General features: G+C 41.7%; 1 protein-coding gene across 1 annotated transcript in view; it reads left to right on the top strand.

Annotated features, from left to right (window-relative positions):
* Window positions 1-13,233, top strand: part of mdfi (MyoD family inhibitor) — a 119,233-nt gene extending 106,000 nt beyond the window's left edge. The window contains exon 4 of the mRNA XM_063065459.1: window positions 3,739-13,233. Coding sequence (XP_062921529.1) covers window positions 3,739-3,992 — 254 coding nt within the window. The 3' untranslated portion in view covers window positions 3,993-13,233. The remainder of the gene's footprint in view (window positions 1-3,738) is intronic.
* The last annotated feature ends 11,984 nt before the right edge of the window (window positions 13,234-25,217 follow it).

Raw genomic sequence — 25,217 nt, 5'->3', positions numbered from 1 at the left:
TATTTCTCCCCAGTTTAATCAATATAGGAGACCGCCTTCCAATGGGTGAGACCTACACCAGTTCTTTGTCCTAGTTCTGCTTTGTGGGTCTTGGGAATTGTTCTCCTTTGCTAGACTTCATAATAAGTGCGCTATCAGAGTACAATTGGGAAATCACTGGCAAATAGCAGCCAGCAAGTTACAGAAATCCATGCTCTTTTGCATATGCATTGAAGCCTTGGATTGCAGGCAATAATATAGATAACCCTCAGCTTTATCCTGCAGGCAATAATATAGATAACCCTCAGCTTTGTCCTGGAGAAAGAAATGCTCACTGAAAACAATGGGGCCAACTCGTTATGGTGTGGCTTCTTATAATGTGTTGGATTAAGTAAATATCTATAATGTTCAGAGTCTTATTCCTCACAAACCTAATTTTAAGAGTGTCGCTAGATTGACTAAATTAAACAAGTGAAAGACAAAAGGAATAAAGAAATAAAGGAATTCGTGGAATAAAGGAAATTACAGTGGCTTGAGAGGAGACCTGGCCAAGGTTGACTGGAAAGAGACACTAGCAGGAAGGACAGCAGAGCAGCAAAATGTGAAAAATGAGGGAAGTGCAGGACAGATATATTCCAAGTAAGAGAAATTTTCGAATTGAAGAAGGACACTACCGTGGCTGACGAGTGAAGTCAGAGCCAAAGTAAGAGTAAAAGGGAGGACATATAAGGAAGCCAAAGCTAGTGGGAAGATAGAGGATTGGCAAGCTTTTAAAAACTTGTAGAAGGAAACTAAGAAGGTCATTAGGAAGGAAAAGATGAGTTATGAAAGGAAGCTGGCAGCTAATATCAAAGAAGATACTAAAAGCTTTTTTAAATATATAAAGGATAAAAGAGAGTTGAGGGTAGATATAGGACCAATAGAAAATGACGCTGGAGATATTGTAATGAGAGACGCAGAGATGGCAGAGGAACTGAATGCGTATTTTGCATTGGTCTTCACAGTAGGAGACATCTGCAGAATACCAGATGTTCAAGAGTGTCAGGGAAGTGAAGTATGTACAGTGAAAATTATGACTGAGAAGGTGTTCAGGAAGCTTAATGGTCTGAGGCTGGATAAATCTCCTGGACCTGATGGAATGCACCCTCAGGTTCTGAAGGAATTAGCTGGAGAGATTGCAGAGGCATTAACAATGATCTTTCAAGAATTGATAGATTCTGGCATTGTACCGGATGACTGGGAAAATTGCCAATGTTACTCCGCTATTTAAGAAGGGTGAGAGACAGCAGAAAGGAAACTATAGACCTGTTAGCCTGACATCGGTGGTTGGGAAGTTGTTGGAATCGATTGTTAGGGAAGAGATTACGAAGACACATGACAAGATAGGCCAAAGCCAGTGTGGTTTTCTGAAAGGAAAATCCTGCCTGATTAACCTACTGCAATTTTTTGAGGAAAGTACAAGCAGGATAGACAAAGGAGATGCAGTAGATGTGGTGTACTTGGATTTTCACAAGGCCTTTGACAAGGTGCCGCACATGAGGCTACTTAGCAAGCTAAGATCCCATGGAATTACAGGGGAGTTACTAGTATGGGTGGAGCATTGGCTGATCGGCAGAAAACAGAGAGTGGGAGTAAAGGGATCCTATCCTGGCTGGTTGCTGATTACCAGTGGAGTTCCACAGGGGTTGGTGTTGGGACTGCTGCTTTTTACGATATATGTCAGTGATTTGGACTATGGGATTAATGGATTTGTGGCTAACTTTGCCAGTGATACAAAGATAGGTGGAGGAGTGGGTAGTGTTGAGGAAACGGAGAGCCTGCAAAGACACTTGGATAGTTTAAGCCTTAAACTTTAAGGGAATGGGCAAAGAAGTGGCAAATGAAATACAATGTTGGAAAGCGTATGGTCATGCAATTTGGTGGAAGAAATAAATGGGCAGATTATTATTTAGATAGGGAGAGAATTCAAAATGCATAGATGCAAAGGAGACCTTGTGCAGGATACCCTAAAGATTAACCTCCAGGTTGAGTCGGTGGTGAAGAAGGCAAATGCAATATTGGCATTCATTTCTAGAGGTATAGAATATAAGAGCAAGGAGGTGATGTTGAGACTCTATAAGGCACTCGTGAGACTACACTTAGAGTATTGTGTGGAGTTTTGGGCTCCTTATTTTAGAAAGAATATACTGACATTGGACAAGGTTCAGAGAAGATGCACGAGAATGATTCCAGGAATGAAAGGGTTACTGTATGAGGAATGTCTGGCAGCTCTTGGGCTGTATTCCCTGGAGTTCAGGAGAATGAGGGAGGATCTCATAGAAACATTCCAAATGTTAAAAGGCCTGAACAGATTAGATATGGCAAAGTTATTTCCCATGGTATGGGAGTTCAGGACAAGAGGGCAAGACGTCAGGATGAAGGATGTCCATTTAGAACAGAGGTGCAGAGAAATTACTTTAGTCAGAGGGTAGTAAATCTATGGAATTTGTTGCCACACGCAGCTGTGGAGGCCTTGTCATTGGGTGCATTTAAGGCAGAGTTAGATAGGTTCTTGATTAACCAGGGCATCAAAGGGTATGGGGAGAAGGCAGGGGAGTGGGGATGACTGGAAGAGTTGGATCAGCCCATGATTGAATGGCAGAGCAGACTCGATGGGCTGAATGGCCTACTTCTGCTCCTACATCATTTGGTCTTGTGGGATAGGTTAGCAGCATAGGTGCCCACGAGCAAGTCCACCCTATGTCTCCATCGTGAGCAGTGGAAAGGGATAAGTCTGGTCCCGTACATTGGATACAATGGATTGCAGAAACATTTCATACCATCGACTCTGGACGATGGAGATGGGAGGTCCTCAATGGCCCATGCTCCATGGGAGCTAAGGGACCAAGAAGAAGAAGAATAGCTGCCTGTGAGCATCATTAAGAAACTATCTGACTCCCTAGAAAGTGGATGAGACTGGAAAGTCAGTGAGGACTGAATCAGGATGGCACTTAGGGTTGATCAGTCTATTACTGCCAGGAAGACACGTGGTTACTAGGGTGCAGTGGGTTTAACACTGCCACAGAAACCATTGGGGTAGAAGCTGGAAGCACTGATTAAGTGTGAGAAAGTATTTTCAAGTAGAAATTGGTTTTCTCATGGATGGAAGCAGTTCACCTCAGAAAACACGGAATTTATGAACAAAATAAGGCTCTGAGATCTCCACATGCTCAGACACAATCCGAACTTCTTGCTCAGTCAATTAAAGTAACACTAAGGACATACTCTATTAGATGGAGCACAGAAATAAGCCCATTCCCAACTCCAGATTACCATCCATTGACCCCTCGTGTAGAGGGACGGAAAATCTGCCAAGCGTCCTGTACATGATTTGCTATCCTAGTTTAGAAAGAAAGGAAATCCATAGGATTCCAGCACTCTAATGTTGTCTGCTGAACTTTGGGTTAGACGGAGGGTTATTAGCCAAGGTACCTCTCCCAGTTCCTTACCAATGACTCCCATGTTAGAGCGTGTGAAAATAAGTAAAGTTTCTGAACCCAGATTTACCATAAGTAAGTCCTAAATTAGAGAGAAGAGATCAGTCGTAGATTCTGCTCGTGATCTCTGCCCTGTGATCTCACTGTGCACTGGCTGGGAATAGAACTGGACTTGGCTCTAATATTGTCTGCAGATGGAACACACACGTAGATGATCTTTATTAGTCAGAGTCAAAGTGATGAACAACTCTAATCTCTCTTTCTCTCACTGTCACTCCCTTAGACTGCTGCGTGCACTGTATTCTAGCCTGCCTTTTCTGCCAGTTCCTCACCCTGTGCAATATCGTACTAGACTGCGCGACCTGCGGCTCCTGCACCTCCGACACCTCCTGCTGCTGCTTCTGCTGCGGCTCCGAGGAATGTGCGGCCTGTGACTTGCCCTGCGATCCAGACTGCGGGATCGTGGATGCGTGCTGCGAGTCGGCGGACTGCCTGGAGATCTGCATGGAGTGCTGTGGCCTCTGCTTCTCCTCTTAAATGTGAATTCTGGAAATCTCGTCCAGGACTTAATGAGTGTCTGACTGGATGGTTGGTCATGATGTACCTTCAAGGTTCGACGACGAGCAAGGAACAGTTTGGAAATCTCTTTCATCCTGGTGGCTGTCAAGACATAAAGATGAGACGTATGTCACTGTGGTGTTAGTGACATCTATTTCAATTTTTTTATTAGTCAGCTAGAAGGTTTGCCAATTGTTGCTCAAACTTTTCAACTTCCAAAGCTTTCTGTGAACAGGATTTTGTTATTCCCCTTTACCCATTAGAATATTCTTCTGATAATTTCATTATGAATCAAAGCTTCAGTCTTCAAGGATACGATCCTGACTTTGCTTCCCGCAGGAAGTGGGGCAGGAAGAGCTGTTGTAGGTAGAAAGTTGTTGAGGTGAATCTGGTCAGATTGTGAGTGAGCACTGCTAAGGAGGGATTAGTTTTATGTTCCCAATCCTCACACTGCTAGGTCAACATCTACCTCTTATGCCTCACAGTGAATGATTTACTAAGAGGCTCTGACAAAGTGAAGGCAGAAAATAATTTCATTACTTATGCTTGACAGTGGTACACGATCACATTGGTTTCCAATGGGAGAGGATGTTCAACCTATCTAACTCACTTATACATAGATTTCCTTTGAAAACCTGAATCCCATCTGTAGAGTAAGAGACGGCTGTTTCTTCTTGCTTGAAGCCTATTAACACGACTGGGGACAGGAATGGTACTTACAATCTATACACACAAAAAAATGCTGGTGAACGCAGCAGGCCAGGCAGCATCTATAGGAAGAGGTGCAGTCGACGTTTCGGGCTGAGACTTACAATAACTTTTACATGAGGAAAATAGTGAGAGGGAGTTTAGCAAACTGCATCCTGTGGCCACCTGAAAAATACCCTTCCTTACCAGGGTGGCACAATAGCATAATGTTATTTCAGCACCAGCGACCCAGGTTCATTTCCTGCCGCGGGCTGTAAGGAGTTTGTACGTTTTCCCTGCGACCATGTGGGTTTCCTCCGGGTGCTCCAGTTTCCTCCCACATTCCAAAGACGTACGGGTCAGTACAGTAGGTTAATTGGTCACATGGGTGGAATTGGATAGCATGGGCTCGTTGGGCCAGAAGGTCCTATTACTGTGCCATATCTCTAAAAAAAAGTTAATATAACATAAATGCTATGTCGGACCACCTATTGTATACCCATTGTATACCACAGGCTGCCCCATCACCAAGCTACTTCACACCAACAAATGCTGCACTAAGTGTTAAGTGTCAGGCAGGACAACCAGCCAAATAGCTGCTTGCAATCAATCAACCAAGCACTACTGGGACCAGAAGAACCAGAACTTGTAAACTATCCTTAACAGGTTTTAGGTTTCAGACTTCTTGGGATCTTTTCCCCCCACATGTGAAGTTTATTATGAAGAATGAAAAAATATAGAAAACAAGGTCCAATTTTCTCATGAATTCATAGTACTTCCACTGGTCACCTCATGTTATAATGGCCCCTTCAACTAAACTGGCCCTTCCCTTCACTGCTGCTGGTCTCCAAATTCAAATAAAGTTACATTGCCTATCTTTGTCTTGTCAAAAGACAATTAAACTGCAGATATAGGAAGGTGCTTGATCACAGCCAAGTATTTCTTTTCTCCATAACCTTCTCCAGTTCTCCACTCCCCCACTTCCAGACAAATTACCAGTTGAGGATGCAAAAAGGAAGAAATAATAATCCAGCAGATGAAATCTGCAGAAATCTGAAATTAAAAGAAAGAATGCTGGGGATACTTAGCAACTCAGGCCACATTTCAAGGAAATGAAGCAGAATTAGCTTACTAGGTTGATGACTTTTATCTGAACTATGATAAAATGTGCTAATGAAAGATAGTTTATCGGAAACATTACTTCTGTTTCCTCTTCCACGGATACTGCCTGATCTGCCGAACATCCCCAGCATTCATTATTTTTGTGCCTATGAAGGTTTGCTAAATAAGAGCAATGACCAATCTCTCTCTGTCTGATCAAGGCCATCTGCTTCACCCTAAAGAAACTTACCTAAAACTTTGACCTAGCTGGAATTAAAACTGTTTTGTGTAGTCCAGTAGCTATTGAAGGAAATAAACTGCTCAGTGGATGTACCCACTCAGATTATTGACCTTTATTACATCTGACCATGTGCTTTGAATGGCAGCTGTGAATTAGGTGATGGAATCTCTCCTTGATCTGTGATAAAATTTTCTTTGGAAATATTATCAACACAAATGTATAGAAACTAATTTGCATTAGATGAGAAAATAATACAAGTTTTATAATGCGGTATCAGTACTCCCTGCTGCCAAACCTTAAAAAAAAGAAGGGAAGCGGAGTATTTGGTTATCATGGTAACTGGCTATCGTGTGGAATGTCTGTCTTGAAGAATGCTGGAAGCAGACACAGCAATAATTTTATAAAAAGATTTAGGTAACTATTTAAATGGATGTATTTGCATGGTAGCAGAAAAGAACAGGGGAATAGGACCAATCAGGTGTCTCCTTCAAACATCTACCACAGCTCTAATAAATTAAATGATTTCTGTAGTCTGTGAACTCTTCCTTGAGTTAACATAGTAACTGGAACTAGTTGTTTATTCAAATACTAGAACACTGAAACAGAATGCAGTTAAATTAGTAAGAGTGTTGTTTTAATTTCTGTGTATTCTGGTTTGATACAATATATTTTTAGTTGCTGCATGATGCTCTAGATTCAATAGTCACCAAGGCAGAATGGCTCACTTGTGAACGGGGCTATATCAAGTTGTCTGCAAATTTAATATTTTGCCAAGGTTTGTTTTTTTTTAGTTTTTGGGTAGCTAACTTTACCTTTCTTGTATTCCTGAATGAAACATTAATAGTTAAGGTTGTTCAGATGTTTGGGGCTGCTCGGTTTACAATGCTGCTACACCCCAAGCACTCCACTTCCTCCCAATGTCCTCACACTAAAATCAAGATTCGCTGCTCCAGATCTTTCTTGAAGTGCTCCTTCCTTAGGATGTCAAACTGTGAAACTCCCAAATCCCTCAGGGGTAACATTAAATAAAGGGCCAACAGTTATGGAATTAATATGTAGGTTCTGAGAAACATTATTCATTCAAGCCATAAAAAATGGTACAGATTGTCAAGAGAAATTAAAGATAATATTAAATCAAAACAAAAGGCTAAAAATATTCCAAAAGACAGTAATATGCCTGAGGATTGGGAATATTTCAGAATCCAGCAGAAAGAGAACCAAGGCATTAATAAGAGAAACACAGGAGACTGCAGATGCTGGAACGTGGAGCAACACACAAAACGTTGGAGACACTCAGCAGATCAGACAGTATCAATCGAGGGAAATGTACAGTCAATAGTTCAGGTCAAAGCCTTTCATCTGGATGGAAGATGAGATGTTCACTTGATAAGAAGAGAGTGGGTACAAGAGTAATATAGTGAGGAAAAAAGAGATTGTAAGACCTGATGTAGATGTGTAAAAAATAGCTAAAATTAGTGTGGGTCTATGAAAGACAAAGAGGAGAAATTACATTGGGAAGGGAAAATGGTTTCTAAGGCATAAAACGTCCAGGAAATATTGGATAGCTATGGGTTTGGGGTGAATGAGGAGGTGAAATATTAACATTCAAAAAAGGAACTGAACTGAAGCATGATAAATTTGCATGGCCTAATGGTCTGTATCTTATGGTTTTGAAAGGGTGCCGATAGAAAAGTTGATTTTTCCACTGATTGTCATCTTCTAAAATTCCATCAATCTAAAATGTTTTCCATATGTTGCAAGTATAGCAAATATAACCCTATCGTTTTTGAAAGGAAGGAAAGAGAAAACAGGGAAATTCAGATCCGCCCCTTGTATTGAAAATGCTGGAATCTATTATTAAAGAAATGGTAATAGGGCACTTAGAAAATAAGAACAAGGTTGGCAGAGTCAGCATGGAGTCATGAAAAGGAAATCATGTTTGATAAATGGATTAGAAATTTTTGAGGTTGTAGCTCTCAGATTAGATAAGGATGAACTAATAGGTGTAATTTTTGGACTTTTCAAAGACCTTTCAGATGGTCACACACACAAAAATATTAAAAATGAAATGAAGCACAGTGCATTGGGGCAAAACAAATCTGCAGATGCTGGAAATCTGAGCAACACACACAAAATGCTGGAGGAACTCAGCAGGCCAGTCAGCATCTACAGGAAAAAGTACAGTCGACATTTCGGGCCAAGACTTAGTTGACTGTACTTTTTTCCATAGATGCTGCCTGGCCTGCCGAGCTCCTCCAGCATTTGTGGTTGTTATGTTAACTGGCCACTGAAAATTGTCCCTGACGTATAGGTAAGTGATAGAATTTGCAGGAAGTTGATGGGAATGTGGGAAGAATATAATGGGATGCATGTAGGAGTCGTGTAAATGAGTGGCTGATGGTCAGAATAGACACGATGGACTGAGGGACCTATTTCCATGTTGTGTGACTGTACACTAAGTCTGTTACACCATCACAATACAGGAAATGAAGCAATCTATTTACACATAGCAAGCTTCCAAAAATAACCTTTGTGATAAAATGTTTTAACGTTGTTGGTTGAGGAATGAGTATTGGCCAGGCCACCACACCTAATTCCTTGCTCTTTGAAATGTGCCAAAAGATCTTTTACATCCACCTGAGAGAATAAACTGGAATAAAGCAGAAAATACTGGGACTACTTAAAAGACCAGGTAGCAACTGTGATGGTGTCAGTGTGTCAGGTCAAATGACCATTCATCAGGACTATGAAGACCAGAATGAACGGATTTGGATTGATTGCCTAACACACGGCTTCAAATGGTATAGGATTTCCTCAGTACTGCTTTGCTGTTTAAAAGCATAAAGACAAAAGTGTTATTAAGAGTGAAGCATGTATAATTAGTGATACAGGTAAACATTTGAAAAATCTGCCGGTGGTGTGACACCTTTCCTGCCAATCATTCCAACTTGATCACAAAAGCATAGCTGTATATGTGGTATTAAATATATCTACAAAGAGGATATGTTCAGCATAGTGGGTATAGATTCCAAAGTATAATTGGAAAATAGAAGGATGGGGGCATCTTGCTCTTGGAGCAGAGAAAGCAACGAGGAAATTAGAGAATTTACAATTATGAGAGGAATGCCTCTTTCCATTGGATAATGGAGCAAAGGCTGGAGGATATAATTCCAAGGCAATTAGCAAATTAACCGGAGATGGTAATGGTGAATTATAAAATGAGTGCTTCGGACATTGCAGTGCTCTGTGATAGGTTGCTGCTTCAGAAAGGAATTGGTTAAAAATATTGAGAAGGGAAAAAATGCTGGATTTTAGGGGGGAAAGAAGTTCGGGAAACTGGGACTAACTGGAATCCACTTCTAAAGATACAGCACAGACTCAATGGCCTGAATCACCTCCTTCTGTACTGACTTATAGGACTATCACCATGACTACACACGCCTCTTTCCCCCATTAGTTCCTACTCTTCATAAACCTGTCAAACTCCAGGTTGATAATTTATTGCTAGTATGTAATACTAAAATCAAATTGAATGAATCGTGACATTGTTTGAAAATGTAGTCCATTGTATTTGTGTTCCTGGGCAATATTCCTGGGTCATGCTATCAGCGTAATATTGCTTTTATATGGGAGGTGGAATCTTAACATCATAGTTTTGCCCATGCTACCACCAATATAGTTAGCTAAAGAGTGTGAAGACTTGTAAAGATACCATTCACTAAGTCACTGCTGGCAAAATGTTGTGGAGTGAAGGTGCAGCAATATGGACAGAGAAAGACAAAATATTGTCAATGCTGGAAGCCTGAAAAAAGTAAATACTTTGCAGGTCAGTCAGCATCTGTAGTAAGAGCAGCAGAGTTAACATTCCAGGTCAATGAGCTGTTATAAGAATGCTAAAGCATTGATCACTACCAATGCTCTGCCATTGGTGGTTGTGCCTTCAGCTGCTTGGCCTTGTGATCTAAACTTCCGCACCAGAACTTTCTTTGCCTTGGTCTTCTACTTTAAGGTGCTTTTTTAAAACCTACCTCTTTATTCAAGCTTTTGGCCACTTGTTTTAATACTGTCTTGTGGCTCAGTGTTGATTTTTGTTTGTTGATGCTCATGTGAAGTGCCTTGGGATATTGTACAACATTAAAGTTGCAATATAAATGCATTTTGCTGTTGTTGTCTCTTGATCTTTCCATTGGCCTTCTATACATTTTCCTGTGATGGAATTAACTGAGGTACTGCTTCCATAGGTGGCACAGTAAACCTTTTTTGGATTCAGGTAAAAATCATGTGCCGGTGCCTAACATCTGGATTCATCAATGATGAATGGTTTTGGTTTGGGTAATGGAGATTGAAGGAAAACCAGGGAAATTCATTACAATCACAGCCTCCTAGAGACTCAGGAATGGCATTAAGCTCCCCATTTATCCAAAAGCTTTTGAGTCCAATTTCCACCTACTTAATCTATTTTATGTAACCCCTTAGGGTTGGCCAGCACATGTTTGTCTAGGGGAAGACAACTTCTGGCCCCGCCAAACTGAGAAATCTCATTCGTGTGGATGCTGCGTGATGTGTTGCCCGGTTACAAATCCACACCGCAAAATATCAGACAGTACACCACATGCAATTAAATGATTGAACTTTATAAATCTTAATATGAAAATAGGATTAGTAAAGAAAATAAAAAGAAAGAGGCCCATTTTTAAGACAAAAGTCAAAAGTGCATGTTGGAGCTCCCAGCTCACATTCATCAACCCTTGACCTCCGAGCGTCGCCGACCTTCGGACCCTTGCTCCCAGTCCACTCCATCTGGTGGTCTCCCAGCTCTCTCTCCACACGCATCTTCCTTCTCTCGCCGACCAAAAGACCGCGAAAATCTCTCTTCCAGACTCACAAGAAACAACGTTTCTCTCATTGGATGCCTCCCCCCCACATTCCAAGCCCTGTTATCTCCATTCATGACCCAAACATTGCTGCTACAGAGAAACCATTACATCAGCAGTGAAACATTACAGAGAGGCCATTACAGTAGCAGTGAAACCTGACACTGTGCTACATTTAAATTCTTCAGAACCCACGATGGGATGACATTTTTCTTGATACTGAATAAAAAATGTTAATTGCTTCCAGTAAAAGTATTTTTTTTACCCTTCCCATACCTTTGAATCTTCTCCATTCTTTTCGTACTGTTTGGTGAGAAGTAATTTTTGGAGAATGGCTACTTTTCTTGCCTCCAACCAGTGGTTAATCTCAGATTACCCATGAAGTGTGGACCATTGGCTATTTGTTTTCATGTACAATTTACAGTCTTGTCAGTACCTCCAGTTGAATTTTGTCTTTGTGTGTATTTTCCCCTAGCCATCAGTCTGTGGTTTTGTATTGCCATGTGCTCTTGTTTGTTTTCATGCCCCAGGTGCTCCTGTCCCTGCTCCTGCTCTACTCCGGCCCCTGTATTACTGAGTACTCTGTCTCTCATCTGTTTCTTATTATTTCCTGTTTTGCTGTCACTTCTGTCTCATTGTGCTCCACCTATCACCTGCCTCTCTGTTTATTGCTCAGTGTATTTTAGTCCCGTGTTTTCACCTGTTTGTTTTCAGATTGTGCCAGTGAATTTTCCTGAGCCTTTCCAGCATTCATACCTGTACTCTATCCATCTGAATATTGACTCTGCCTGTTTCCCGATTCTGGTTTTCAGATTTCTCTGGATGTTTTGATCTCTGCCCGAACTTTGACGCCGACTTGGTTTGCACCTCGGGTTTTGTTACTCAATTAATATCACTGGGTGCACAGTACTGGGTCTGCGATTGAATCCCTGCTCCAGTGGCCTGACAAGTCCGGACAGAGGTTCTTTGACCCATCCAGGCCACAGTGATATTCTCTCTCCACCAGAGCAACATCTGAATCCACATGCACTAATCTGTCCTCACTTCTTCCTTTTAATGATTTATCTAACCAACTCTTAAAATTTAAGAAGATCTTTGCTTCAGCTACATTAGTAGTCTATTGGTCAACCTCCAAATCCAGAGTTTGTTTAGAGATACAGCATGGTAACGGGTCCTTCTAGTCCAAGGAGCCTGCACTGCCCAATTACACCTATATGACCAATTAACTAACTAAGCCGTACACCTTTGGAATGTGGGAAGAATCTGGAGGAAACCAAAGTGGTCATGAGGAGAATGTACTATCTCCTTACGGACAGCAGTGGGATTGCACTCGGTGCTGGCACTGTGGTAGCATTACGTTGACCACTACGCTACCGTGCTGTCCACAAAAGTATTTGGGTCACAAGATTTTTTAATCTCATTCCGGTACACAAGTTTAAAGGAGAACGAAGTTAGTGGTTGTGGGGGGTGTACAGTGGTGGGTTAGTCAGACATCCCACCCTGCAAAAACTCATTTCAGGGAGGTAGCACCAAAAATTTGCGGGAGACTTCCGGGAGAGGTGGGATGTCTGCAATCGAGTAGCTCCATAGCAGCTGGCCAGCTAGTTTAAATAACGTTAGCTATGCTAATGAACGAATGACACCTGTTAAACTCACCTCAGCATGTCTTTTACAGTCTTAACCCACCATGGGCAATAGAAAAGTCACTGTTGCAAACAGTGCAGCGAGCAACACTGTCATTATTTTGACCCCTATTAGGCAGGGGTACACTTTAGTGAAGTCTGGGGTGACGTACGTTTTATGTTTTTTTTGGAACACCCTGCCATGGCGCCTTGCGCTCGCTCTCTCTCGTGGTCACTCTCACACTCTCTCTTGCTTTTCTCTCGCTCGCTCTCAAAAAAATTGATCTCTGTGATATTGTATATAATTTGCAGGCATCACGGAGCCACTATTAATATGTGGGAGACTCCCGGAGGTTCTCTGGGGGGGGTTAGTGGATGGAGGTGTTGATCAGTCTTACTGCTTGGGGAGAGGAACTGTTTTTGAATCCGGTGGCACGGGCATGGATGCTACGTTGCCTCCTCCCTGATGGGAGTGGGATAAACAGTCCAGGGTGGCTGGTTTCCTTTATGACATTGCTGGCCCTTTTCCAGCACCTTTCTGTAAACAAGGGTGGACTTATGGCCCAACATAACCTTATTCTTGCAACACACACAGAATGCTGGTAGAATGCAGCAGGCCTGGCAGCATCTATAGGAAGAAGTATAGTCGACGTTTTGGGCTGAGACCCCTTGTCAGAACTAGCTGAAAGAAGAGATAGTAAGAGATTTGAAAGTGGGAGGGGGATGGGGAGATCCGAAATGTTAGGAGAGACAGGAGGGGGAGGGATGAAGCTAAGAGCTGGAAAGTTGATTGGCAAAAGGGGTACCAGGCTGGAGAAGGGAGAGGATCATGGGATGGGAGGCCTAGGGAGAAAGAAAGGGGGAGGAGAGCACCAGAGGAAGATGGAAGGCAGGCAAGGAGTTATTGTGAGAGGGAGAGAGAGAGAAAAAAAGGAAAAAACAACAAATAAATAAATAAATAAATAAATAAGGGATGGGTTAAGAAGGGGAGGAGGGGCATTAATGGAAGTTAGAGAAGTCAATGTTATTCTTGCTTGAGTTTCAAATATTTATGTTTTCTTTAAGAATCCTGATTTCTGTTTCCCTGGTTTCTGTTCTTCTGGTGCTGGTCCCAGGTTGAGCCTTGGACTATCCTGAGATGCATGGCTCAATTCCGCATCAAGCCTCGTAAGTAAATCAGGAGAAGAATGAAGCAACCGTGTTCTGGGTCACTCTTGGCCGTGCCCCAGAAACCGCAGCATTGTGAGTTAGGTGAGGTTGTTCACTGTTCCTCTCAGACCTTAATCTGAAGTGCATCATACAACAAAGATACAGTTCAAAGAGTGATAGGTGTCTCGGAAGGGTCAGAGGAAGGAAATTAGAGGAGGACATTTTTTTCTCTAGGTGGCACTACTTTGTAGCAGAACAGAACACAGATGTTAGCACCATAATTAAAGATTAAAGGCATCCATTCCCAATGGACAGAAGTGTCTGTGTCAGAAAGATTGGGGTTAAAGGGACAAAGGATCTTCTGGGGGATTTGTGGCAGACTGTAAATTGACAGTCACATTTTGTAAAAAAAAAATGGATAATGAATGCAAATTAAATGTTAATTTATTTATAACTGTCGCAAAAATCAGACAAGATCCGTGTTGTTTGAAAAGCCCACTTGTATTAACTGTGCCTGCCCCCCGATGTGATTCAAATGAGTGATTTATTGTGTTGCAATTTCCTCGTACTTTATCTGTTTTTGTCTCTAATCCTTAAACTTTTGCTTTGCTCAGTTAGAGCGCGGACTTATGCTAATGCTCTTGCCAATTTATTACGTCTGCTGAAGCTAATAATGGGAACTCTAGCACAGAGGTCAGCTTGACCTAACAGCAAGTATGACACAGTAAACCTACAGTGCTGGACATAAATCCGCTCATTTAATTAATATTTCCACATGAGCATCTTTATACAGTCTCAGCCTGGCAGCAATCACTTGGAAATGGTGGGGAAAATGCAACATCGTTTAATGAGTGTATTGAATATGTTTCTAAGCTCATTAAAGCTTTTGGAATCAGAAAGTTTTCTGTTTGGATTTTTGTTCAGATTATTGAGAGCACTTGAGATCTGTATAGTAGTTGTAAAGCCTCTTTTGTCCCTGGGATCTGAGTTTGGATTTAGAACAGAATGAGGAAGTAAATTTTCCCTTTGTTGTGTTCTAAATGGGCAGGTATAATTCATGGGTTTGTCTTGGATCATTAATTGCTCACTTTGCATTGATCTTATTTGATGGCTTAATTTCTGAGTGCCTAATAAGCATTACCATCCTTTCTCAGAACACAGCAGTGACCATGAATTATGTAGTGTGGTTTCATTTTCATGGTCTTCACCTTCCTGTTTTACCTGAATCTTTCTGAAAAAAAAATTAAAAGTACGTTGTATGTTTGTCTAAAAGGTCTACCCTGTATACTCCTTCTGAAATGTTTGGAATACCTAGTGGAAACTCACGCTTCCTCCCCAATCTCGTTAATTTTTCATCCAGCTACTGCCTGTAAGAAGTTTGTACGTTCTTCCCATGACCACATGGGTTTCCTCCGGGTGCTCCAGTTTTCTCCCAAAGTTCAAAGATGTACCAAGTTGGTAGGTTAATTGGTCATTGTAAAATTGTCCCATGATTAGGTTAGGATTAAATTGGAGGACTGCTGGGCAGTGTGGTTTGAAAGGCCAGAAGGGCCTATTCTGTGCCATATCTCAATAAATAAATAAATAGAAAAACTTGCACTGGTTAGTACTTTTCACAGTGTTAGCATGTTCCCAAATTACAGCAGGTGTAACAAAGCAACACTGTACCAAAGTTAAAGGAACACAAAATGTTTGAAGTGAAACAACTTTTGTTGTACAGGAAATACAACAGTCAATCTCTGTAACACACACAAAATGCTGGAGGAACACAGCAGGCCAGGCAGCATGGATGTATACAGCAAGGTCCCAAAAAAAAAACACAGCACTGATAACCAGATCATCTGATTTCATTAGGTCGAGGATACATGTTATCCAGTAAAACAGGGAGAATTCGCTACCTCTTCTTTGAAGGATTATCATTGGACATTTGGAGAATGATTCATTTAATCAGCTTTTTAAAGAGAACACACCCATGTTTGCACTGGGAGTGTTAAAATCAGAATCCAGTTTATTGTCATTGACATACAGTATGTCATGAAATTTATTGTTTTTGTGCAGCAAAGCGCAAGACATTAAAAAAAAAGATATAACAGATAAATAAATAGATCATCATCATCATCATCATCATGTGCTATGTTGTATGACAAAGGCGATCATGGTCTTTGACCATGATCGTTCTTGGCAAATTTTTCTACAGAAGTGGTTTGCCATTGCTTTCTTCTAGGCAGTGTCTTTACAAGATGGGTAACCCCAGCCATTATCAATACTCTTCAAAGATTGTCTGTCTCGTGCCAGCAATTCAGGAACAGCTTCTTCCCCTCTGCCATCCGATTCCTAAATGGACATTGAATCTGTGAACCCTGCCTCACTTTTTCAATGTCTATTATTTCTGATTTTGCATGATTTTTAATCTCTAATACATACGGTAATTGATTTATTAATTTATTTTTCTTCTTTTTAGTGTATTGCATTGAACTGCTGCCGCTAAGTGAACAAGTTTCACAACACATGCCGGTGATAATAAAGCAACATACATCAAAGTTGCTGGTGAACGCAACTAATAATTTATAGATGCTGCTTGGCCTGCTGCGTTCACCAGCAACTTTGATGTATGTTGCTTGAATTTCCAGCATCTGCAGAATTCCTGTTGTTTCCGGTGATAATAAACCTGATTCTGGTTTGCCAGGACTTATGATGTGCACCAGCTGCTCATATGACCATCCACCACCTGCTCCCATAGCTTCAAGTGACCCTGACACCGGGGGGCGGGGGGGGAGGTGATAAGCAGGTGCTGTACCTTGCCCAAGGATGACCGTAGTCTAGTGGAAGGAAGGAGCACCTTACAACTCCTTTGGTAGCGACATATCTCCACCCCGCCACCCGAAAATAGATAAATAGTGCAAAAGAGGTATAGTGATGGGTTCATGGGTTCTGATGATGGAGGGGAAGAAGCTGCTCCTAAATTGTTGGGTGTGGGTCTTCATGCAACTGTACCTCCCCCTTGAAGGTAGTCATGTAAAAAGAGCATGTTCTGGACGGTGAGATCCTTAATGATGTATGCTGCCTTTCAAAGAAGCCCTGGATGTTGGGGAGGCTAGTGCCTGTGATGGAACTGGCAGAGTCTTTGTTTCTGTATTGAAATTTAAACCCACTGGGACTAGAGCCAAAGCTCTCATTTCCAGGACACTTCTAGGATCATTTTATCTCCTTCCTTGAACGCTGTAAGAATGCTGCCCCAGTGATAGATCTGGAATCGCAAGGGTTCCAGCAGTTCACTAATTCAGTAGATCTTTAGAAACTAGCCAATATATCAGACTCAACTATAGTCTGATACAAGCTGACAGTAGATTAGTAGATCACGTTTGGTCTGGTCTACATTCTGCCAAACCATGTGATTTGGATGAGATTGTTCCAATTCAGCTTCGTACCTTATCTAGCTTAATTCAACTCATTGTCAGCAGTTAAATTATGTACAGTATGTGGTTCTTGGCAAGTGGGGAATGGGTGCCTGGTCATTAGTTTCAAGTTTGCACAATTGAGGGAGGACAAGGAATTTGCTATTGCCTAACCTGCTGAATTTTTCAGCATTTTCTGTCTTTTCTTTCAGAGTTCCAATCTGGTGTGCCCATTTCTGGGTTAAATGCCCAGTCTGACTTGATTGACAAAATACTTCCAGGTCAGGACAAGCAGCACATTAATATACACCTTACTCTGAATAAAAATGTTATTAGAAAAAACTTAAATGATAATTTATATATGAGCTGTGAAGCTCTTTTATCAATCTCCTTATACCCCGCTTGCATTTTCTACAACACACCCTGACAAAGGGTCACGGCCTGAAATGTTGGCACTTTATTTCTCTCCATAGATGCTGCCTGACCTGTTGAGTTCCTCCAGCATTTTGAGCGTGTTACTCTGGATTTCCAGCATTTGAAGAAACTCTTGTGCTGGTACATTGATATACATTGTCAGGCTTAGATTAGGTTTAGTTTTGTTGTGGTCGGATTGGATTTGGGCTAATTGTCGATTTTATACTTGTGCATCTCCCTCATCTTAGTGATGGTTTAGTCAGGCTAGACCCTATTCTTCCCTTAGTGGATGGATCACTGGACGGTGACAGGAGTGAGAAATCTGACTGATCTCCCTTTGCAAGTACTGAGGCACATAATCCAACTACATTATGTGTAGTCCAGTAAAACATCATTCACTGAGCCTTCAATGGACACTGTCCTGTTGTAGAAAATTATGAGCAGGGTATAAGGAGATTGATAAAACAGCTTCACAGCTTATATACAAATTACCATTTCATTTTTTTTTCCTTTAATAACATTTTTATTCAGAGTAGGATTATCCTTCCAGCAGGATTTCTGTGCCTTGCATACTAAGAAACAGTTTCTCCATTTATTACTGGCAAAGAGGTATAACAAACATGCTCGGAAAAGAGTCCCCTCATAAACTAATTACTTGCATAAACACCCTCTGTTATAAATAGAAGTTGCTTTTTTTAATAGCTTCTCTAGGGAAGAGTTACAGAATCAGCAAGCCTGCCATGTTCCACTGAATGACTCACTTTGCAACTATCTAATTAACAATAGTTTATTTTTTCGAAACTTCGCCAACAGAGAAATTGAGCTCCACTGCAAAGTTATCCTTTCCCCATGCTACAGGTGTTGAATTGTATGACGTTCACAAATCGGGATCCAGCAGGTCAAAGTTCAAAGCAAATTTATTGTCACCATATTTGCACCCTATGGACAGTGTGGCCCTCAATCCATCTCTCAATCTCGCACTGGGCGGGCGCGCACACACACACACGCACGCACGCACACACACACACTCTCAGCTTGGGTGATAGCAACATTAGTACCAGTGATCCTTTCCTGCCAAGTCAAATTACTCATGCACCATGTTAACTGTAGTACACATGGGAAACCTGGCATTGGCAACAGGAAGAATCCACTGTCCTCCCCCTCAACGTCGATGATATTCCAACAGATTCACAATTACTTGCAGATTTGTTGAACTTCAGTACTGTTGGTAAAATCGTGCTGCAATTGGCAATCATGTACACTTTCAGTCAAAATTGAATGCTTTGTTATAGTCTCAGAGGTCCCTTGCATGACAAGGTGGAGATGCATGGATCAAAAGGCATGGGCACTTTGAGGGAAGAAGCACTAAAATAATGGACTGTGCTCAAGAGATCTTTCCTCCAAGTGTTTATATTTTAATGAATTTGTCACCAGCCATCTGAACATTTCAGGTAAGGCCAGCATTTACTGCTGTTCCTAATTGCCCTTGGGAAAATGACAGTGAGGTTTATTTTTGAACAACTGAATTCCTCCTTATTTTATTTAGACATGCAGCATAGTAACTCACCCTGTGCCCACACCACCCAATTTCACCCATGCATAATAAAGCTACCAATTAACCTACTAATCCATAATTCTTTTGAATGTGGGAGGAAACTGGAGCACCCATAGGAAGCCCATGCAGTCGTGGAGAGAACATAAGAGAGTGGCGGAATTGAATCCAGTCTCTGCCCGTTGTAATAGCACTACGCTATGCTCCTTCATCCTTCTGATGAAGTTAGCCCCAAAGCATTGTTGGGAAGAGAGTTTCAGGATTTGGACCAAGTGCTGTTGAAAGAATGGTGTTCAATTTCCAAGTCAGAATGGTGTGCAGTTTAGAAGGGAGCATGTAGGGAATGGGATTCCAGTGCCCAGGAAGTCCTTGTCAGTTTTAATGATTGTAGATGTGGAAGGTGCTGTTGAAGTAAGATGGATGAGTATATGGAGTCATTTTATAGAAGGTAGACAGTCAACCACTCCACCTGGGTGGTGGAGGGGATGGATGTTTACCATGGTGGATGTTAGAGCTACACTCATCCATGCAGTTGGAATCACCCTTCTGTCTAATACCTTGTAGTTTAAAGGAAAGTACTTTGGAGTGTCAGGAGCTGAATTACATTGCAGCCTATCAAGCCTGTGACTTGTTCTTTTAAGTCTGGTATTTATTTACTGATCAGTGGTGAACCCCAAGACGTTGATGGTGACAGATGTGGCAATGGGAAGTCCACCTCCTGCATATTTCTCTGCTGCTGATCTAATGATTAAACGTTGGGCATTCATGAACCTGGTGGAGGTTGTTGGGCCTCAGACTGCCCCAAAAGAGTAATGTTCTGGGGTCAGGATGATTGATGTCGACCATCCTTATTGGAGTGTTTTTTTCTTTGGTTCCCATTGACTTAATTTCTATCAGGGTCTGCTTAAGCCACATTGGATCAAATATTATCTTTATGTCAGGGCAGTCACTCTCACCTCGCCTCTCAAATTCAACTCACACCAACACTGTAATGAGGTCTGAAGCAACACCAGCAATGGGGCGGCTCAATGGCGTAGTGGTTAGCATGACACCAGGTTCAATTCTGCCACTGTCTCTAAGGAGTTTGTACATTCTCCTTGTGACCGCATGGGTTTCCCCATGGTGCCCTGGTTTCCTCCCACATTCCAAAGATGTATGGGCCATTACGCATGTGCAAAGAAATAATGACAATGGAGCAGTAGGATTAAAGGATTTTACTGAGTCATGCTAGCCACTGTACACGCTGAGCAACTTACAGTGCAGGAGCTATGAACCAGGCCTGCCGAGACGAAAAGACATGCACATTTGAAAGTCCACGTGAGAAGAGAGGGCCGCCTTCTGCACGTAGGAGGCCTGATCGATTCACCACATGCACACGTTCTGCATTCTCGTAGTTGGGTGGCATGGGCTTGTTGGGAAGGAGGGGCCTCTTACCATGCTATAACTCTAAATACACAATTAGTCTTGCAAAAGTTCCAAATCAAATTTAGTTATTCCAATGATGAGTTATTTCCCCATAACATAGAAAGAGGCTATTCATCCTGTTATGTCAATACTGAAACTCAGACCAATCCCACTCCTCTCCAGTAATTTGTTCTAACCCTAACCCTCACTCCAGCCTATTCTCTTTCACATGCCTGTCAACCTTTGTCCCCCTGCCTCCATCTCCAATTCTCTTAAATGCACCTACTTTGGGATAATTTATAATGATCAGTTTTCCTACAGCCCTTCTTAGGGATGTGAAAAGAATCTGCAGCACCAGGGGGAAAATTAGTGCGTAAGTCCATAACTTTGTTAATGATGATTGATTGGGCAGTGATTAGATGTATTAGATTTATGCTGCTTCTTATGCACAGTTAAATCCATGCATGGGATTTTTTCTATATTATTGAGTCAATGAAAGTGATACAACTGTACTGGAAAAAGCTTGTCTTGAGGCATAGACAATTCTGGAGCAAGGGTTTTGAATGCTGAATGACACTATAAACTTAGCAGCTTCCTGTGTCCTCAGCTGCTTCTTGCTATCACATGACTCAAGCCCATCAATCACATGAACCAAAGATTGGCCTTGGTGATGGCAGGAATCCCAAGCAGAAGCCATGATGGGGCTGCATACATGGCTGAAGATGGGTGGAATGCCTTAGCCTTGACTCTCGAACTCACAAGCTGGACCCTGCCTTTGTTTAGAATGAGAATGTTTCTAGAGTTTCATTTAGTTGTTTAACTGAATTCTTCCATTTATAAACAGGTGTGGCTGGAGTGCAGAGCTTCAATCTAATTCATTGGCAGTGAGATTGTTTAGTTATGTTTACCACATGTTGTCCTGTGTTGCAGCTTCATCGGATTTGACACCTCATTTTGATGCTCCTCCCAGCAAAGCCTTCTCCACTCATCAGTGAACCCAGGCTTGAAAGTAATCTTTGAATGAAGGAAATGCTTTGCTTTGAGGTTACGGATTACAATAGAGCATATTTCATCTGTTGGTGGTGGTTTATAATCCTGATGGTGAATCTTGGAGTCCACGCGCAAATTGATAGGGTTATTAAGAAGCCATATGGTATGTTGGCCTACATTAGTACAGGGATTGAATTCTAGAGCCACAGGGTAACGTTGCAGCTCTAGTTAGACCACAATAGGAGTATTCTGTTCAGTTTTGGATACCTCATTATAGGAAAGATGTGTAAGCTTTAGAGAGGGTGAAGAGGAGGTTTAGTAAGATGCTGCCTGGATTAGAGATCATGTCTTATGAAGAAAGATTGAATAAGCTTGGACTTTTTCCTTTGGAATGAAAGAAGATGAGAGGTGACTTTATTTAGGTGTGTAAGAGATAAGGGAGATAGATTTAGTGGACAACCAGTGCCTTTTCTCAGGGCAGCAGTGGCTAATATGAGATGACATACATTTAACTGACTGGAGGAAAGTCTAGCGGATCTGTCAGAGTTAGGGTTTTTTTTACACAGAAAGTGGTAGGTGCATGGAAAACACTACCAAGGGTGGTGGCAGATACATTAGGAACATTTAAGAAGCTCCTATGTAGGCAGATGAAGGATAGGAAATAGAGGACTACGTAATAGTGAAGGGGTAGATTGATCTTGGAGTAAGTTAAGAGGTCAGTAAAACAGTACTGTGCTGTAATATTCTATGTACAGTGTCACTTGGGTACAATGTTTCGGAACACTGCATCTGTTCTGAGTCCCACAGGTAAAACATATAAAATAACAGATGAGCTGGAATTAACGTTCTCCATACTGATGACCACTAAGGTGACTAGAAATAAGCCTTCAGCCATTGAGTTGCACTAGGAGAGGAATTCCAGCAACTCTCGCATTCTGGCCCTCAAATTCATTCCAGGAGCTACCATAGTGTTCAGCCATAGTAAAGAGCACGACCAGAGGATGTTTATTGGAGAATGAAGTCATCTATTCCTCCTTTGTAGGTGAGATATAGGTGATGAAGACAAGGGGATCAGGTGATGGAGTGGGCTTCCCGATCATGAGTGAATAAAATCATGTCCAATTCAGAGCATGCACACAAATCCAATTCGATACAATTGGATTGCAATCATAATGGTGAAAACTTTGAATGCAGGGCAAACACCTGATTTTGTTTTTTTTTTGTGGACTATATGTTGCTGTAGACCTGCTGCCAACATTAAATGCAGTTCATGTGGAACAACTCAATCCCCATCTTTGTCTTGCTGTTTGTAGCCAGGGTGAATGCATCATCACATTAGTAGAAATGCTTGAAATTGTGAGGTATAATCTGTGAGGTATTATCCAACCTGACCATATTCCTCCAGCTTTACAAGCAGTCTAACAGAGCTCTATTATCTGTGCTGAGACGACACAAGCTAGGATCACATGGTTACTGAATATTAAAGTCACTGTCAATGCCCAAGAATGATGGACAGAATGAATGGTAAACATCATGGGACAAATCAAAGCTGTCTGTAAGATGGTTCACCAGATAGCTTATTGGACATCTAGCTGGCTCTGCATGTGATGGATATAAATACATTTTTCTGGGATGGACCGAATAAAGGTGTAATCATGAATGTTCTCATCTGTTCAGTTTCTGCGATACTCACCAGCCATCTGCGTGCATGTATGTACGGAATGATAAACTTTCATTGCATGCTACAGACCTGAGCCTCGACTGATCCCTTAGTTGTTAAGTTTCCTTATCAGTCTCCAGAAAAGCCTCCAGCAACCACATTCAAGCACTGCTACCATTGTTGGTAGAATCTCAGGTGGTGATGGGAGTGAGATATGCCAACTAGTGGAATGGTGCCACAGCAACAAACTGGCACCCGACGTTGGTAAGAGGAAAGAGCTGATTGTGGATTTCAGGAAGGGTAAGACGAAGGAACACATACCAATCCTCATAGAGGGATCAGAAGTGGAGAGAGTGAGCAGCTTCAAGTCTCTGAGGATTTAACCTGGTCCCAGCATATTGATGTAGTCATAAAGAAACAAGACAGCAGCTATACTTTATTAGGAGTTTGAAGCGATTTGGCATGTCAACAAATACGCTCAAAAACTTATGTAGTTGCACCGTGGAGAGAATTCTGACAGGCTGCATCACTGTCTGGTATGGAGGGGCTACTGCACAGGACCGAAAGAAGCTGCAGAAGGTTGTAAATCTAGTCAGCTCCATCTTGGGCACTAGCCTACAAAGTACCCAGGACATCTTTAGGAAGCGGTGTCTCAGAAAGGCAGCGTCCATTATTAAAGACCCCCAGCACCGAGGGCATGCACTTTTCTCACTGTTACCATTAGGTAGGAGATACAGAAGCCTGAAGGCACACACTCAGCGATTCAAGAACAGCTTCTTCCCCTCTGCTATCCAATTCCTAAATGGACTTCGAAGCTTTGGACACTACCTCACTTTTTTTTTAATATACAGTATTTCTTTTCTTCCACATTTTTAAATAATCTATTCAATATAGATAATTGATTTACTTGTTTATTTATTATGTTCTATTTTATTTTTTTTTCTCTCCCTCTGCTAGATTATGTATTGCATTGAATTGCTGCTGCCAAGTTAACAAATTTCACATCACACGACGGTGATAATAAACCTGATTCTGATTCTCCAATGAGAATGACAGAGTCACCTTACCATTTAATGGCCTCCTAAACCTAGAGTATGTTTGCTGGCATATGAAGTAATTAACCTTTTTCCAATACTGGCCTTTTTATTGCTAATGTTGACCTCATTCACTGTCTGCCAGCAAAGCTCCTTATTGGATCATGGCATCCTAGAGAGATGCAGTATGGCACCAGAGCCTTCAGCTTACTCAGCCCACACCTCCTATTAGCCATCCAATTACAGAAATTTTAATTTAATCCCATTTTTTATTCTCTATACATTCTCATCAACTTCCTCCACATTCTATCACACATGCACCTAATGAACCAATTTAGAATTGCCAATTAACCTACCAATCTGCACTTTTTTGGGACTTTGGAGAGAACCAGAGCACAGAGAGGAATCCCACACTGTCACAGGAAGAATGTAAACTCCACACACATAGTACCTGAGGTCAATATTGAGCCCAGGTCTCTACCAGCTGTACCACTGGGCATGATGTGTAGGTTCTAGTTGGCTACCTCTGTTGGGGGGCACTTGCCTTTCTTTCCATCTTTTCCACTAAAGCATCTGGCAATCTGGATGACTGCTCTCATCACATTCTCTTCCACATGTTCAAATCTTGGTGCCAGAAAATCGCAGCATTTCTATACTTGCATTTGTGTCCATCCAATAACTGGTGCTGACTAAACCCAATTATTACAATTAGGCTTGAGTATGAATTTCAGGTACAACTCGTACTTGATTAGACTGGCTCACCTTTTTTCCATATCAAGATCCTATCCCAGTGCATATTTTCTAGCAGGATTTAATTTCTCTTTTTCCCAACATGGATTATCTCCACAGGAGATGTGGCAAGATGGTTACCTCACAAACAATATATGAATAAAAACAATCTGGTAAGTGAGAGTCATAGAGAACCTACAGCACAGACAGACCATGTGGCCCATCTACTCCATGCCAGCCTTGTGTCCTGCCTAGTGCCATTTACTTGCACCGGGATCATAGCCCTCCATACATCTCTCATCCATTTACTTATCCAAATTACTCTTAAATGTCACAAATGTATCCAGATCTA

Source organism: Mobula hypostoma, chromosome 13 (genome assembly GCF_963921235.1).
Source record: "Mobula hypostoma chromosome 13, sMobHyp1.1, whole genome shotgun sequence".
In the NCBI taxonomy this organism is placed as follows: domain Eukaryota; kingdom Metazoa; phylum Chordata; class Chondrichthyes; order Myliobatiformes; family Myliobatidae; genus Mobula; species Mobula hypostoma.
Note: the sequence above shows the minus strand (reverse complement) of the source record. Positions and strands in the feature narration are given on the sequence as shown.